Source organism: Anastrepha obliqua, chromosome 1, assembly GCF_027943255.1.
Source record: "Anastrepha obliqua isolate idAnaObli1 chromosome 1, idAnaObli1_1.0, whole genome shotgun sequence".
Classification (NCBI taxonomy): Eukaryota; Metazoa; Arthropoda; class Insecta; order Diptera; family Tephritidae; genus Anastrepha; species Anastrepha obliqua.
The window spans coordinates 146540019-146558676 of NC_072892.1; the positions used below are offsets into that span (position 1 = coordinate 146540019).

Genomic DNA, 18658 nt, shown 5'->3' on the forward strand with positions numbered 1-18658 from the left:
TTGCTCATGTAAATATAAGCAGAAACTTCCTTATGACGCGGGTAAAGGAAAAACGTTCGGTTAAATGTCAGTAAAAATTTTTATGTGCAATAACCTCTGACATGAGCAGTTGCCACGTAGTCTATGCTATAAGGATGCCAATGTAACAAAATGTGGTGGTGATTCCTGCTATTTTCTGAATAGATTTAATAAAAACTAATAGTTATGGGAAATAATTGTCTCGTGAACAAAGACCCTTCATACTATTCGAATCACCGAAAATTTTGTGCGAAAAAATATGTATCCTATAGTATTATACAGGGTGGCTGATGAATTTTGCTAAATTAAGAAAGTCAAATAACCTTTTTTTTAGTGTATGGAATTCATTTATTTTTTTTTTCAAGTTGCAGGTCATTAAATTTTATTAAATGTAGCTTAAAAATAATTGAATTTAAATGCCCCCCATGCTCTTTGACACAAGTGCGGCATCTTAGTAAAAAGTTGTTCATTGCTGCTTTGAGAGTTGCGACAGGAATAGCCGCAATTGTTGCCCGAATGGATTGTTTTAGTTCATCCAAATTTGTTGGCTTTGTTTTATAAACTTCTTGTTTACATAAACCCCACAAGAAAAAGTCAGATGCAGTAAGGTCAGGTTACTGGGGGGCCAAAGAAATTCGGAGTTTCTTGAAATCAGTTTATTGGGAAATTTTCGTCGCAACTCTGTCATAACAGTCTGGGCTATGTGAGACGTTGCCCCATCTTGTTGAAACCACACAGAGTTGAAAGGAATTCTCTTTCGGCGTAGTTCTGGATAGAAAAATTCTTTCAGCACACCGTAACGGTGTGACCATTTTCTTCAAAAAAATAAGGCCCGACAATACAGCGTGAAGAAACCGCACACCACACTGTCACGCGAAGAGGATGCAATTCCGTCTCGTGGAGTATCTGTGGGTTAGAAGTACTCCATATTCGACAATTTTGTTTGTTCACATTGCCGTTTAAATCGAAATGGGCCTCATCAGACATGAAAAGGCAGTTTAACATGTTTTGGTCTTCTTCCACCATTTGCAGGATCTTCTGGCAAAATTCCAAGCGAATCGGCAAGTCTGCTGCATTCAGTTTGTTAACCATTTGAATTTTGTAGGGAAATAAGTCTAAATCTTTGTGCATTATTGTTTGCAAAGACTGTCGGCTGACACCAAGTTGAGCAGATAAGCTTCTTGTTGAAACCCTTGGATTGCTTTGTATAGCTGCAGCTACAGCAGCGATCGTTTCCTCCGTCCGAACTGGTGGGTTTCGATGATAAGGCCTTCTTGCGACTGTTCCTTGCTCAGCAAAATTATTCACCAGTCTCATTATGGTCCATCTGCTAGGGGGATCGCCGCCAAACATCAGCCGGTACTCTCTCTGTACCAAAACTACGGACTCCAGTGCGTGATAGCGGCGGACTATCCAAATTCTTGTTTGCGTGTCCCAGTTATCCATTTTAATAAATTTTAAAGATCAATCTGCAAATTAAAACAAAAATGGAACAGATAACTTTAAAAGAAAAAAAGTTATTCAATTTTTTTTTGGTAGCGGCTTTCATCAGCCACCCTGTATATAATTATGTACATATGTATATATAATTGGCGCTTATACCCTTTTTCGGTGTTTGGCTAAGCCTCTCCACCTATTTGTGGCGCGCGTTTTGATATTGTTCCTATAGTATTGCATATCGACAAACCGTTTCCTCTAAATGTTTGAAGCTTTTTTACATTAGAAATGCCGACTCATTCTGGCCGTCATACCAGACTACGATGCAGTTGCTCCCATTGGAGGTATTACTGATAGTATTGATTGTTGATATATCGGAGGGATGAATTTAAGCGATTTGCGCCTCGGACTCTTATTATCTCATTTAGTTCCAAAAACATTCACTCTTTTTGGAACACAGCACCAAGCCGCGTTCATTAAAGGTGGTGGCGCTAGGCCAACAACAATGTGTTGTACATTTAATTGTCAAAGCAAAGTATTGGCAAAAGAGAAATCAAAGAATGAACTCGCTTTGTTTCATACTGGGCTGACAGCCACATAGACACGGCGAAAGAAAAAAAAACATATCAGCTGATTTACCGATACTACCTTTAATAGATTCACCTTGCAAAACACCCACTTAAAAACTGTGAAAGGATGATTTCCATATAAGAAACTCCTCAAAACTGGAAATTGGACTTGAATTTATTATATCACGTTAATCAAAAAGTTCCAGGAATAACCGGCAGATGACGCTCTACGTCAACGGATTTGAGTTCTTTTTTATTTGCTAGGTTGCCACATCTGTGATTCATGATGGAAAGAATAATGAAATGGCGCCTATCGTGATCCCGTTACTTTGCTCTCAGCGAATTTGACAACGAGTTATGTGATTTTAGCTCCAGTATGGCCAGATTACCATTTTCGTAACTTGATTTAGCTTTTTTTTTTTGTTATTTAGTCTCGGAGTTTTAGTTCTTTCTTCATGACACTTTTCTCGCCTGTTCCAATTAAAATGTAATGCTTATAATTTTCTAAAATATAAATTTTTTAATAATTAGTTAAATAATTCACTCAGTTTCATTTAGCTTTACTTTTTTTAACATCTGGTGGCATTGTCCGCGATTGCAGGTGTTGTTGGTGTTCTTCTGCTTTTGGCAGTCAAATCTCTCTCTCGCTACTGAGGGGTTGCCTAGCTTTGGATATAAAAACGCACTAAATGCCCATTTAAAGAAAATAAAACACCAAATTTTTATTGAATCACTTAAAGAACTTTGGATGCATGACAAATTGTCTTTAGAATGTGCGTTTTTTTTAAATAAATGTGTTATGCTTATGTACACTTTAATTTATGAGTTTTTTTTTTTGTTATGGGAGACTATTTTGTTAAGGGAACGACTTATTTCCTAAATTTGAGGTTATGTAACTAGATAAGGTACTCTTTTTGTAAAAATGTCAGTATGGTTTCTTTAGTATTTTCTGGTATTTTGTGGCTTATTTTTACAATGAATATACGTATTGATGCCCTATATCCCACTAAGGATTGATGGCCGGAAGAAACGATTATACCTCTATGGTTTTAATCCGCATTCAGTAAATTCAAACGCCTTTTACAATGTGTAAAAAGGTTTTGAATCTTAAGAAGAGTTGAGAGAGGGGTATTTAATATTCTTACATAACCTTAAGAGGAGCAAAAAATTAAATTCTCATATTCAAAATATCAAACTAGCACTAAAATCTTCTCAGAGTGGCCTTTTTTGACCTTCTTATGTATAATAATACAGTTTTTTTTAACTTAAAGTTTCGGTAGCTTTAAATTAAAAAAAAGAAACAAACACGAAACTTAAAAATTTTCGCATTTTCGGTATAAAAAAGCACTAAATTTATTGCGAAGAGCAAATGGTTGGCAACTTGGAAAAACGTGACATCACGTACTCTCTGATGGGCCCAACATCTTTCTATCATTCTTGTCTGTGGTTAACATTCCTGCCAACAGCCATTACTTGACATTTGTAAAAGCTACGCCGTCCTGAGTAAATCTATCTCTGGACGAGTTTTCGATTTTTTTTATATGGATTTAAATTTGCTATAACAAGTTTGTATTAAATTTTGTATTAAAAATAGTTTAAATGGTGCGAAAGTCTTAGAAATGGTTTAGGAAACTGTTTCGGTAATGGTACTCTGAAGAAAACAGCCGTTTACCAGTGGCATGAATGCTTCAGAAGAGATCGGGAGCCCGTCGAGGATGGTGAACGTAGTGGTAGACCATCGACATCGAAAACTGATGAAAACATTGAACCTTGGATCCGTTCAGAACAGTGTAGTTAATGATTTGGGCTTGCACCGTGTTGCTGCAAAGTTGGTCCCTTCTTCTTCTTCTTAATTGGCGGGATAACCGCTTACGCAATTTTGGCCGAGTTTAACAAAGCGCGCCAGTCGTGCTAACCGGCGCTAATTGGACACACCAAGTGAAGCCAAGTTCTTCTCCATCTGATCTTTCCAACGCAGAGGAGGCCTTCCTCTTCCTCTGCTACCACCAGCTGGTACCGCATCGAATAGATTCAGAGACGGAGCGTTTGTATCCATTCGGACGACGTGACCCAGCCAGCGTAGACGCTGGATCTTTATTCGCTGCGCTATGTCTATGTCCTCCTAAAGCTTATACAGCTCATTGTTCCATCGCCTGCGATATTCGCCGTTGCCAATGTGCAAAGGTCCAAAAATCTTACGCGGAATCTTTCTCTCAAATACTCCAAGCGTCGCTTCATCAGATGTTGTCATCGTCCACGCTTCTGCGCCATACTTTAGGACGGCCATGATGAGAGCCTTGTAGAGTGCTAGTTACTGCTGCATACGACGCGCAATCCAGACATCAGGCGAGTGGGTGGAGAGCCCATAATAAGCCAAGACCAAAACAGCTTTTTAGTCACGGAAGAAAGCGATGTTCACCACCAATTTTTGCCAAAAGGTCGGACTATTTATAAGGACTATTTTTTGGGCGTTATGAGACGTTTACATGAAGCAATTCGCCATAAAAAGAAAGAATATGTGGGAAAACAACTCGTAGTTTCTGCACCGTCACACAGTGCCATCAGTATTGGTGATTTTTTTACCAAAAACGAAGCGAATACCATCCAACAGCCATCAATACCCCTGATATGGCCCGCTGTGATTTTTTTCTGTTTCCACTGTTTCCAAAAACCACTGGAACGCGTTTTAACAGCCGAAAGGAAGTAATGGAAAAATCGTAAACGGCTGTGATGGCTATACCAAAAGTACAGATAAAAATCGCAGGGAGCTATATCAGGTGAATTCGATGGCTGTTGGAGGTAAAATGGCCACTCACGCGCCTGATGTCTGGATTGTGTGTCGTACTTATAAGCTCACGTCTCGTCTCCAGTAATGATGCATTTGAAGATTCACACTTGGAAAGTATGTCTTTGGTGATATCAACGTAGTGCCAGTTTTGCATTAAATTCAAGTAAGGACCCTGGGGGACCAAATTCGTAGCAACGCGGCGCAAGCCCAAATCATTAACTGCAAAGTCCTGAACGGATCCATAAGTAATGTTCAGGCCCTCTTCCAGCTCTCGCATAATTAATTCGCAGTTATTGATCAATTTTTCTTCACTTTATCTATGTTTTCATCAGTTTTCGATGTCGACGGCCTGCCACTACCTTCGTCATCCTCGATGTACTCGGGATCTCTTGGAGTATAATTACCGAAATAGTTTCCCAACATTTCTAAAGTTTTCGCACCATTGAATCTATTTTTGACGCAAAATTTAATTTAATTAATTACAACTCGTTGTTGTAAATTCAAATTCATTTTTGAAACTGTAAAAAATACGTGCAGTGGTAGACTTACTCAACTTACTTTTACAAATTTCCAGCAATGGCGATAGGATTTTGGTAGGCAACCTAACAAATAAAACAGAACTGCAATCAGTTGACTTAAATCGCCACCTGGCGGTTGTTACGGGAACTTTTCGATCAAGATGGTATATTTAAAAAAAAAAATAGTAATTTATTCAAAAGTTTGCAACGGAGTGTATACGAGGGTTTCTGTTTATGTTTCTGGCCTCACAATGGAAAAATGAAGAATCGTTGTTGAAAATGGTTTTGTTATTAAAAAATCCTACAAATCTTGCTCCATATTTCGCGCTCGGCGTCGATATTTTCTGGTACAACCACTGATTTTGGACTAACTTCCCGGAATTTGTCGGTGAGCGACCACTCGTTAAGCTCGGTAAAAATCGCTTAAGCGGTTATCGCACCAATGAAGAAGAAAAAGAACACCGGCCACGAGGAAATTCACTCTGAGTATGTCTATTGTAAAATATTGTATGTATGTCAAACTCTTCAATGGAAATCTCAGCAAACGCCTAACAATATTAGAAGTGCTCAAGACCAGAAATACAAATAGCAACGAAAAGGAATCATAAGCGTACGAATTAACTGTGGTTAGGACACTTATAGATAGTATATTTCAGGTCAGTCCATAAGTTCGTGCGTATTTTTTAAAGGTGGTTTTAAAATTAATAAAAAATGTGTTTAAAGTATTATTAATCAATAATATATTTTTCTTCATTATTTAAAATGCCTTCCCAACGTTTAGGCAAATTTTTAATTTCCTGCTCAAAAAATGTGTTGTCCTTTGAACCAAAATACGCTTCGATTTGGAGCCAATAGCTTCTTTTGAGGAGTAGTTCTTGTTACTCATATGGGATTGAAGTCCACGGAAAGGGCGATAATCACAAGGTACAAAATCCGGAGAGTATGGTGGATGCGGCATTAGCTCCCATCCGAGCTCGTTCAGCTTGCTTAATGTTTGCCTTGCGGTATGAGGTCTTGCGTTGTCGTGGGGAAACAAAACTTTGCGTCTATTCACTAAGGACGGTCGGTTTTTGTTTAAGTGCCTCATTCAGGTTTGATAGCCAATGGGAATAACAATCAGCAGTTATCGTCTAGTTTGGTTCCTGAAGTTCATAATAAATAAGATCGGCCATATCCCACCAAATAGACAAGAGAATCTCCTTGGGCTGAAGCCCTTCTCTAGGGGTCGGTTCTGGTGTTTCATTTTTATCTAACCATTGACCTTTGCGAACAGGATTATTGTAAAGGACCCATTTTTCATCACCAGTAACGATACAGTTCAAAAAACTTTCATTTTCATGCCGTTGCAGCAGCTGAGAACACGCATTCACTCTCTGGTAGAGGTTGGCGACGGAAAGTCTGTGCGGAACCCATTTTTCCAGCTTTGAAACCTTTCTCCACTGAACCAGGTGCCTGTGAACTGTTCCATGCGCTGAATTTAACCTCTGTGCTATCATATCGACTGTCAAATTTGGCTCAGCTTCCACGAGTTCGAGCAAGGCGTCGGAGTTAAAGACTTCAGGACGACCAACACGCGGGGCATCCTCACGTCGCAGTTATCACTTCGGAATTTTGAAAACCACTTTTGCGCAGTCCATACACTCACGGTATCCTCTCCGTGAACAGTGTTTATTTCTGCAGCAGCAGTTGTTGCATTTTACCACTTTTATAAAAAAAACACAAAATATGCCTTTTATAGGCGTTCGAAGATTCCATTTTATTTTTTAACAACTCGAGCTTCTATCCGCGATTAAAATCACTTGATGAATGCACAATATATCAAAGAAAATATAAATAGTTCCGTTATATTCCGCGAATATTTTTTTGTATGCAAAAATCGTACAAAAGTGAAATTATGGTTAAAATACACACGAACTTATGGACTGACCTGATAATACAAACAATGTAATAGAAATATACAATAAAAAAAAATTCAAGCGCACATAGAAAACATTACAACTCTCTGTAGTCACTGTCACTGCAAGTATCCAATAAGCACACTCTCAACCCCGTCCCATTTTTTTGGGTACTTTTCAAGTTAAACTTTTATTCTTGCACGTGTCAGCTATAATCCAATAACAACATTAAATCAAACGTGTGCTGAACTATACATTTATCACATAGATTTAATAGGTGTTTAATAAATAGGGACATAAAAAGGACACACAAGTACGTACATCCTTAGAACGTATTAACCTCAAGTGTAATTAAGTGTAACGTATGTGGGCTTCTTTCGCCATCTTAATTCACTTTGGTGGTAATGACATTTTTCTCACCTGTATACTAAATATGTATGTATATATGTATATGCATATATGCATATTCAGCAGTATGTTTGTATGTATTCATATGTTTGGCTTATCAATGCCATTGCACTAGCATCGGTTGTCCTTCACGGCGTATACGCATCATTTGCTGAATGGCAAACTGAAGGAGGCTTGAGGAAAGAGTAGCTATGTGTTTGAGTATGTACAACACATAATAAATATACGCAAGTAGGTGCAAAGTCAAGTGCGCTCCAGTTACTATTTTGCTGATAATGCGTTTAGAAAGAAATGTTCTCAAGTATTTGCGTATACATACATTTATGTGTAGGTACATACATAAGTCTGGATCTGCAAATAAACAGAATCACAAATAATTATGGTATGTATGAGTTAGATATGGGCACGAGACTTCGGTAGGTATTTAGCTTTCAAATGTGTACAAATTTAAGAAAGGGCAGTAGGAGAACTACATTTGCAATTTTTTTTACTACCGGGCTACCTGAACAGATCTGCATTACCAATACTTCAAATGCATTCGGTTGGTTCTGAAAATTGTGCTTCCCAAAATTTGAAAGTAAATTTTGAAATTGTTTGATAGAAGGAAATAATTTTTTTTTTATTTATTTATACTAGACTCTAAGAACAAAAAGAACATTGTTTGAAACATTTGTCACCTTCGAATCGCAATAAACAAGGTGGCGCAGAATTAATCACCCAATCGGGAGAATTTTATAATTTTTGCAAATGGCGTCATACGTCAATCACATTTGACATTTGTAAACTAAACAGCTGCTGTATACAAACAACCACTTGTCTTCGAGCGCGTAAAGGTCAAAATAAAGATTTCCATCATTCAAAATTATTTTTCTATTTAGTAAAAAAGTTATTGAAACACAAAATTGAATAATTAATTTTGCGCCCACTGGTGCATGACCAGAAATATGGCTCACTAAAGTCATTTAGCGGAAAACATTCTGATTTTTTCTCCATCATTAATATTTCTACGAAACATAAAATTTTGGTAGGTTTTAGTTAAAATAATCTTTACAAAAAAGCCTTTATATTAAATTTTTATAGAATGTATACATACTGTGGAAATCTTGCAGCATATTGAGCAATAAACATTTCATGGGACATTTTCGCATCTTGCAAAACTTGTATTTGTAGACAAAAACATTTTTAATTTTGGTTTAATTTCCTCTTACGTTTAATACTACTATGAAATATTTATACTGGAAGAAACAAATTTTATTGTTCCTAAAATATTGCAGACGTTTTTTTTTTTTGATTTTCATTGTTTTGTTATAATTTCATTAATACAAACACAGCTAAATAAAGGGGTTTCCAATAACAGGTGTTATTTGTTAAACAGGAGAGATGATTAACGATTTTTATGGCCGGAATTGGAAGATATTGATCTGGACAACGGTTATTTTCAACAAGACGGCGCTACGTGCCACACAAGCAACGAAACCATTTTTAACCACCTTTTACGGGAAAAGTTTTCCACCCTGTTATCTCTCGAAGAGGTGAAGAGGTGATCACAATTGGCCACCGAGATCTTATGATTTAACACCTTGTGACTTTTTTCCTTGGGGTCACGTGAAAGAGAAGGTCTATGCCAACAGCCCAGGGTCGATTCAAGACCTCAAAGATGGAATTCGTGAGGCTATCGAGGACATAGGGCAGGCACTCTGCAATTCGGTTATGGAAAACTTCATGAAAAGGATATTGTCCTGTAAGCGTAGTCGTGGTGGTCATTTGCCTGATGTTATTTTCCACTATTAATGGCATACCTTCCACTTTATAATGAAATAAACATCCGAACATTTATATTAAAAAATAGCATTTTTCTTTGAATATCAAAATAACACCTCTTATTGGAAAATCCTTTATTATTTACAGCTAAATGCTATTTATATAAACAAAACAACAAATACAAAAAAAAAGCGGCGCCAAATACTTAAGTAGAAAGGCGAATAGTAAGTCCCTTTGTCGTTAATTTATCTGCCTTACAATTGCTTGGTATGTCACAGTACCCTCACACCCATATCAAATGGATGTTTACCAACCATGCCTAGGGGAGGTAAGAAGAAAAGAGTAACACTGTGGAACAAATTCAGGTTAGCAAAAGTTAGGTCCATTCTGAGAGTGGCGGGTGAAAATAGAGGCGAAATTAGAAGACCCGTATCGCGGCGTTTGTTTATGTTAGTTCGAATTTTTTTTTAATCGGCCTTCGAAGTTTGCAGTCAAATGCCGATTTTCAGTATATTGTTTATATGGTTTTTTGGCTATAACTCGTCGACTAATTGATATTTTTTCAATCTGTAAAAGCCAAATTATTGCTAGAGACCTGTGCAATAATTACAATTTTTGAAAAAATTGATTTCGAAAATTTTTATGGTACTTATGAAGCAAAATGTTGGAAAAATTATTTTTTTTTCATGTTTTTTGAAAATATTTTCAACAAAACTAAGTCTTTTTTACATTTTGTGTGGTCTATAATATGCTTCTCAGTTTCTTAAATAAATGTAATTTGAAAAAAAATTGTCTTAGTCGACAATTTGCGCTTTAGGCATACAGTCATAATACAAAACTTGGGTTTTTTGAGCTTAATATTAATTTATTTCTCATTTTTTATTTACCAATTTTGTTCAGTGTTGGTTTTGAAGAAACATAGAAAAAGAAAATATAAAAATATGGAAAAAAATATAATTTTGAAATGTTAATAATGAAAAGTTTTAAGTAGAAAAATAAAATAAATTAAATTAATAATTTGGCCAGCTGCCGTTTAGCAGGCGGCTGTGGATCAACATCACTGCTCTCTCTAATGTCTTGGTCATCGTCATCATCATCAGAGAGATCGATTATTTCGTCCAACAGATATTCTGGATTTTCATCTGTGTCTTCCCCTTCTTCCTCTGTTTCCTCGTCTTCCTCTTCTTCAAAGGTGTTTTTATACCACCAACAAATTTCAGCGAGTATCGCATCTGGAGATTTCTTTCCTCTGTACCTAAAACGAAAATAGTTTTCAATCGTTAACATGTTTAAATTGTGCACTCTGACCAAGATATTAGAAAAATCTAGGAATTCAAAATATGCACACTCTATAGTTACCTTATTTCAAATGGAAGCGCAGTTTGGTGATGACGTTCGCCTTGCTCATCAGATTCAGTTGGCAACTGTTGAGCGAGTTTTTCAAGATGCTGATGCAAGAGATGAATTTTGTATGACATATTAACCCCAATTTCAGCGAAAGCTGCCAACATGTTTGCAACAGATTGCCTGTAGTTTTCTTCACGTTCTTTACCCAAAAGTCCTTTGATGACTGCTTTCAATGCGAGCCATCCATTTAATTCTCGGTCTGTCAGAACTTGCTCAAAATCTTGACGACTCATTAGTTTCCGTATGTCGGGACCATTAACAACCCCTTCCTGAATTTTGGCCTTACTTAGTCTTGGGAAAATATCTTTCAAGCGGTTGAATACTGCTGGTCTTTTTGCGATACATTTCAAAAAATTTTTAGCAATGCCAAGTTTAATGTGGAGCAACGGCAACAAAATTTTCATTTCAGGAACAAGACTTTCGTGTAGCCTATTGTCATTAGGCCATTTTCGCCCAATTCGACTACTCCAGTTATGTTGTTTGTACTGGTTTCTTCCTTTAATACCTTCTCCGTATCGTGAATCCCAATCGCACAAAAAACACGGATATTTTGGACGGCCAGATGCTGTTAAGCCTGTAATCAAGGAAACTACTTTGAGGTCGCAGCAAATGCGCCATTGGTGTTCGTTATATTCGACTACTTCCAGAATGTCTTTCAATTTATCGAAAGTTTCACTAGTGTCAGTGCTATACGCAATCGGAACAGAAGGCATTCTATTTGTCTTGTGCAAAAGCACAACTTTTAAGCTGATTAGTGAACTATCGATAAAGAGACGCCAATCATCTTTTTTATAGGTTAACCCTATCGCCTCCATTAACTTTTCAATATCGTTGCAATAAGCGAAATTTTTTGCGTCATTGACATTGAAGAACTTTTGTAACTCTTTTTGGCGTTTTCGATATGCTGTTACTTTTGTACCTTTCGTCAGCAAATTATTTCCTTTCAAAAATGACGCCAGTCGTTCTGATTTTTTCTGAGTCAAACACAAATTTGCAACAATTCCATCCAATTGGTTTTGTGTTATTAGGATTGGGTCCTTTGATGTTTTATTTGATGTACCTTCACCAGGGTTGAATTCTGAGGAGAAATCCATGGGTGTGGCAGGGGTGGTTGTAGTACTGATACCTGTTTGAAGATCAGTACTTCGGTATGTTGGTACTGGAACGAATTCTGAGTGCGGTAATGGTAATTGGACACTTGACACTGCTACATAAGTTTTATTCTTTGTTTTCCTTCTATTCAAAGTTTTATTGTAGTTGGTACATCCATAGCAATTTTCTTCTTGATGTGGGCTATTATCTGACCAAATCATTGGTACACCAAAAGGCATAGCCTTCTTCTTTTCACTTTTCCATTGCATAAGAATTGAATAGCAATTAAAGCAAACTTTTTTAGGGGCATAGTTTACGTCATTGATAAACTCTTGCGAGAAATATTGTCTATAGATTTCCAAAAAAGAATCAGTCACATTGCCGCATTTTTCATCGCTTACTATGAAACGTCCACAAATATTACAAAAATGGTTCATTTTACATGTTGGTTCCGACATTTTTAATACAATATATATTATAGAATGTTTTTTTTTGTTAATTTTATGAAACTGATACACTTAACTTAAATCACTCAATAAATGAAATAGGTTCCAAAAGAATGAATAGCAAATTTTATCACGACCGAGCGAAAATTAAAAGACATCAGCTTCGGCTGAGTTTCGAGTCTTAACTGAATCTTTATTTTTAAAATTAGTTCGCATGCAACACAAATGTTTACAAATATTATTTTAATAGCTATTGATTGTTCCTGGAAATTCCCTTTCTTAATTGTATTCTGGGAATTTCCTTTTCCTTAATTATTTTTGGAGCATGCTTTCTTCTCGGAAAATCCCTTTTTTAATCCATACTTAGCATTTCCTTTTCTTTAATTGTTTTTGGAATGTTCCTAATTCTTGAAACTTCTCTTTTTAATTACTTCTACCGAAATCGATATTTATTTAATGGTTTTGGGAATTTTTAATTACTATGTGTTTACTAGGAATTTTGGGTTTTTTTACATTAGTTTTATGTAATGAATGTGTGTATATCGCACAAATTTTCGACTGATACTATATTTTTTTCCATGATATTTATGTCATGGATTGAAAACTATATTTTAGATAAGAAAAAAAGCGAAAAAAATGAGTTGCTTGCCAGATATTAAGAAATAATAAGGAAAACGTTAATTTTTCGAACATTTTGTGACTTTCGTCAAAGTAGCTGCCAAAGTATTTAATGCCGTAATTTTCTTTTCAAATTACATTTATTTAAGAAACTGAGAAGCATATTATAGACCACACAAAATGTAAAAAAGACTTAGTTTTGTTGAAAATATTTTCAAAAAACATGAAAAAAAAATAATTTTTCCAACATTTTGCCTCATAAGTACCATAAAAATTTTCGAAATCAATTTTTTCAAAAATTGTAATTATTGCACAGGTCTCTAGCAATAATTTGGCTTTTACAGATTGAAAAAATATCAATTAGTCGACGAGTTATAGCCAAAAAACCATATAAACAATATACTGAAAATCGGCATTTGACTGCAAACTTCGAAGGCCGATTAAAAAAAAATTCGAACTAACATAAACAAACGCCGCGATACGGGTCTTCTAATTTCGCCTCTATTTTCACCCGCCACTCTCAGAATGGACCTAACTTTTGCTAACCTGAATTTGTTCCACAGTGTAATCGGAACATCAGAGGGTGTGGTTCTAAGAGCGCCGCTGATACATACATATAAGCGGCATACGTTGAAGTTTCAGGAGTATCAATTAAACTTTTCTCGCCTTGCAATATATTGGCCTAGAAAAGTGCTTGGTTAGACTATTCGCTAATTAAATGCTTAGTGATGCAGTAGCAACTGACACTTGGGACATTGGCGGGAATAACTCCATATAAAAAAGAAACCGTATATACAAGGTGGCGCCAAATTAATTTATTTTGCTTATTCCTTCGATTAATTACTAGATTTAACATTACTTTTACTTTAAAATCTGTTTGGTTTTTTTTAAATTCAGAGGATCCAGTTCAGAGATTTAGTGGTCACCGCAAAACGTCTTGTTTGAGAGGAGCTCCCGGAGATCAGCTGTAGCTCCTTTCCAAACTAATACTAAGCACAAATTTTTAGATCAGTAAATTTAAAAGTTTTCTCAGAAAAAATTCTGGAAAATTCGCTTTTTTCGACCTTCTAACCTTCTGTATATAACCCCTTGGGCCGAAGTTGACATAGCTTCTATGCTTATATTGTGCAATAATTTAGTTATAATTTCAATATTACTATAAATGAGATATGGTGAAAAACTTCACCAGTGCTTTGTGTAGGTAGCATGAAATCATGGTGAAAAAATTCAAAAGGTGTGGCCAATATCAGACCGTTGACCGGCTCTCAGCAAATTTGGAAGAATCAAGAATAAGATTGTGTAAGTTGTATACGAAAAAAAATCAAGACAGCCATAGCTCATGTTGCTTTCCTGCCGTCCGAACAACAACTGATTGGGGCCAAGTATGATAGATTTCAAGGTTTACTCTTTAACTTTGTGAGGAGAACTTTGGCTACCACATCACTTGGGGATTCGGCAGCCGAATTCTGCACGATCATTTCACCCACTCGTCCCTTCAGTCATTGTCCAGATAATAACTAAGCAACATGAGCGAAAACTGCGCTAATTTCTTTTTATGTAGCGCAACGAAGTGCCATTGGTTGAAGTGTCTCGAGTTTTTTTGTTTTTTTTTAAACACCCCAAGGGACGTCAGCCCATCAGCTGCTCCTGTCAAAATCGCTCAGAGCCGAAAAACGGTACGTTAAAGAGCTCACCTTCGAAACCTTTTCATCATAGATTGAGACTGAGAGTGGAGGAATACGTGTGAAATGAACGAGCAGATTTTTGCTGCTGAGTACCCGGTGACGTGGTAGCCGATGTTTTTCACTCCATTTCGCTTTTCACTATAGCTGAAGGCCAAACCGGGAGATTACAAGTGTTTATACAATATTTTAGATATGTATTTTCACTTTTTCTTTGGGTGATACTCCCAAATGACTTGCAACATCGGCATAAAATATATTTTCCCACTACCATCTGCAGAACACATTTTACTAATTTGCTAAATAAATTGTGTCACCAGATGAGCAGATACTAATCTACTTGTTTGCGTTTATATTACATTAAATACTTGGAAAAGTCACATAAAAATGTATTCAGACAAAAGTTTATATATTTTTTTAACAATCGGCATGCGTTGATTAGAAGCATTAAAATCAAATTCATATAATTAAAACTATTCTCTAACTAGAGAGAAAAAAAGCCGAAAGTTTTCTATGTGTGTGTATATACATATGTATATACAAGTATATGTGTGTGTCAGCGTGCCCATTATGTTAATTGTCTGTCTCATTGTCCGTTACTCTAATTAATTGCTTTTGTTTTAATGTTCTTCTTTTAGCCTGGATGTTGGGTTGGCTGATGTGTAAGACAGTGCCATATATACAAGGCGTATCCGTCGCTGCATCTGTCTATAGTCTAATTGCTGTATCGTTAGATAGGTAAGTGGAACATTTACCCATACTCTTAGCCCATTAGAAATCCTTAATTTAGTTTTTTCGTCTAACATGTAAATTAGCATTGTTGCCCTTGATTGTTAGTATGTAAGTGAAATTTCAATTTCAACAGCATTTTTGTTTTGCTCCTAACCTACGCAGAAATAAAGAAAAAACGATACAAAAAAGGCTAACAAGCATTACTGAGTCCACAGCGGTTAATTATATGGTAATTATTCTGGTTCACAGCCAAAATGTACAGCGCACAAAAAGATTATAAGACCTGGATGATTATGATGGTATCTAAACCGCGTGAGTGCGAGGAGCTTGAGATGCTGGCCAATACGAACAACGCCCGAAAATTCTACCAAAAAGTTCGGCGGCTTACAGAAGGTTTCAAGACCGGGGCGTTTTCCGGCAAGAACAAAGACGGTGATCTGGTAACTGACATCCAGAGCATACTTAAGTGGTGGAGGGAACACTTCTCGAACCTGTTAAACAGTTATAGCTGCGCATGTCAGAGAGAATGTGAAGATTCCGATACCCCAATCGTTGACGACGGAATTGTCGGTCCGCTATCCGTCCATGACGAGGTGAGAATAGCGATAACGCGGCTAAAGAACAACAAAGCCGCGGGCGCCGACGGACTGCCGGCTGAGCTATTCAAACATGGCGGCGAGGAGCTGGTAAGGTACATGCATCAGCTTCAATGCAAAATATGGTCGGATGAAAGCATGCCTGCCGATTGGAATTTAAGTGTACTCTGCCCAATCCATAAGAAGGGTGATCCTGCAATCTGTGCCAACTACCGCTGAATTATATACAGGGTGGCTGATGAATTTTGCTACATTAAGAAACTCAAATAACTTTTTTTTTAGTGTATGGAATTCATTTATTTTTTTTTTCAAGTTGAAGGCCATTAAATTTTATTAAATGTAGCTTAACTAGTTTTAAAAACAATTGAATTTAAATGCCCCCCATGCTCTTTGACACAAGTGCGGCATCTTAGTAAAAAGTTGTTCATTGCTGCTTTGAGAGTTGCGACAGGAATAGCCGCAATTGTTGCCCGAGTGGATTGTTTTAGTTCATCCAAATTTGTTGGCTTTGTTTTATAAACTTCTTGTTTACATAAACCCCACAAGAAAAAGTCAGGTGCAGTAAGGTCAGGCGACCTGGGGGGCCAACGAAATTCGGAGTTTCTTGAAATCAGTTTATTGGGAATTTTTCGTCGCAACTCTGTCATAACAGTCTGGGCTATGTGAGACGTTGCCCCATCTTGTTGAAACCACACAGAGTTGAAAGGAATTCTCTTTCGGCGTAGTTCTGGATAGAAAAATTCTTTCAGCATTTTCAAATAACGGTCTCCAGTAACCGTAACGGTGTGACCATTTTCTTCAAAAAAATAAGGCCCGACAATACAGCGTGAAGAAACCGCACACCGCACTGTCACGCGAAGCGGATGCAATTCCGTCTCGTGGAGTATCTGTGGGTTAGAAGTACTCCATGTTCGACAATTTTGTTTGTTCACATTGCCGTTTAAATCGAAATGGGTCTCATCAGACATGAAAAGGCAGTTTAACATGTTTTGGTCTTCTTCCACCATTTGCAGGATCTTCTGGCAAAATTCCAAGCGAATCGGCAAGTCTGCTGCATTCAGTTTGTTAACCATTTGAATTTTGTAGGGAAATAAGTCTAAATCTTTGTGCATTATTGTTTGCAAAGACTGTCGGCTGACACCAAGTTGAGCAGATAAGCTTCTTGTTGAAACCCTTGGATTGCTTTGTATAGCTGCAGCTACAGCAGCGATCGTTTCCTCCGTGCGAACTGGTGGGTTTCGATGATAAGGCCTTCTTTCGACTGTTCCTTGCTCAGCAAAATTATTCACCAGTCTCATTATGGTCCATCTGCTCGGGGGATCGCCGCCAAACATCCGCCTGTACTCTCTCTGTACCAAAACTACGGACTCCAGTGCGTGATAGCGGCGGACTATCCAAATTCTTGTTTGCGTGTCCCAGTTATCCATTTTCATAAATTTTAAAGATCAATCTGCAAATTAAAACAAAAATGGAACAGATAACTTAAAAAGAAAAAAAGTTATTCAATTTTTTTTTGGTAGTGGCTTTCATCAGCCACCCTGTATATACAGGGTCCGCCATATAACTTTACGGAATTAAACATGCTATAAAAAAGAAACTACTCAATATTTTTCCAAACTGTTTTTTTTATTTTGAAGTACAATCCTTCCGGTTAATGATGGAACACAACTTCATTCGTATGGCTGCCTCGGCTAGCCATGCACCATCCCATACGGCGTCAAAGCAAGGTCTTTACGCAAAATTCGTCTCAATGATGTCTCCGAAATGTCCAATTGTTGAGAACGACGGTGAACTGATGTTCCTGGTGATTCACGAACACTCTCGGCCATAGCAGCAATATTTTCGGGTGTACGCACGGTTTTTGGTCGGTCACGCGTTGGTTTGTCAATAAGCAACCCAGTTTCTCTTACTTTTTTCGCAAAGTAACGCACATACGCTTCATTCGGTGCTTTTCTTCTTCCCATTGCCGTACGTAATTTTCGTACACATTCTGCAACATCACCATGATTTTCACAGTAATGTCGCAATATTTCCCATTTTCGTTCAGCGGAAGAATAAAACTAATTTTCTGTCAAATCAGATGACAGCTAAGTTTTACCATTCTTCAAATAATACCTAGTTCAAATCCGTAACGATAGATGGCGGGCCCTATATATATATTATATAATTGGCGCGTACAGGGTGTACGGATGAGCTCCTCCTCCTATTTGTGGTATGCGTCTTGATGTTGTTCCACAAATGGAGGGACCTACAGTTTCAAGCCGACTCCGAACGGCAGATATTTTTATGAGGAGCTTTTTCATGACAGAAATACACTCGGAGGTTTGTCATTGCCTGCCGAGGGGTGACCGCTATTAGAAAAATGTTTTTCTTAATTTTAGTGTTTCACCGAGATTCGAACTAACATTCTCTCTGTGAATTCCGAATGGTAATCACGCACCAACCCATTCGGCTACGGCGGCCGATGGACTAGTCTTCTAAATATCGCCTATAAGGTTCTAGCGAGCGTATTGTGTGAAAGGCTGAAGCCCACCGTCAACCAACTGATTGGCTTCAGACCTGGAAAGTCTACCGTTGACCAAATATTCACAATACGCCAAATCTTGGAAAAGACCCATGAAAGGAGAATCGACACATACCATCTTTTCGTCGTCTTCAAAGCTGCTTTCGACGGTACGAAAAGGAGTTTCC

At 37.3% G+C, this 18658-nt stretch overlaps 1 protein-coding gene across 1 annotated transcript in view; it reads left to right on the top strand.

The window, feature by feature from the left end:
* LOC129236407 (neuropeptide SIFamide receptor) overlaps positions 1-18658 on the top strand; it is a 97918-nt gene that overhangs the window by 52123 nt on the left and 27137 nt on the right. The window contains exon 3 of the mRNA XM_054870783.1: positions 15278-15377. Within this exon, the coding sequence (XP_054726758.1) occupies positions 15278-15377 (100 nt within the window). The remainder of the gene's footprint in view (positions 1-15277; positions 15378-18658) is intronic.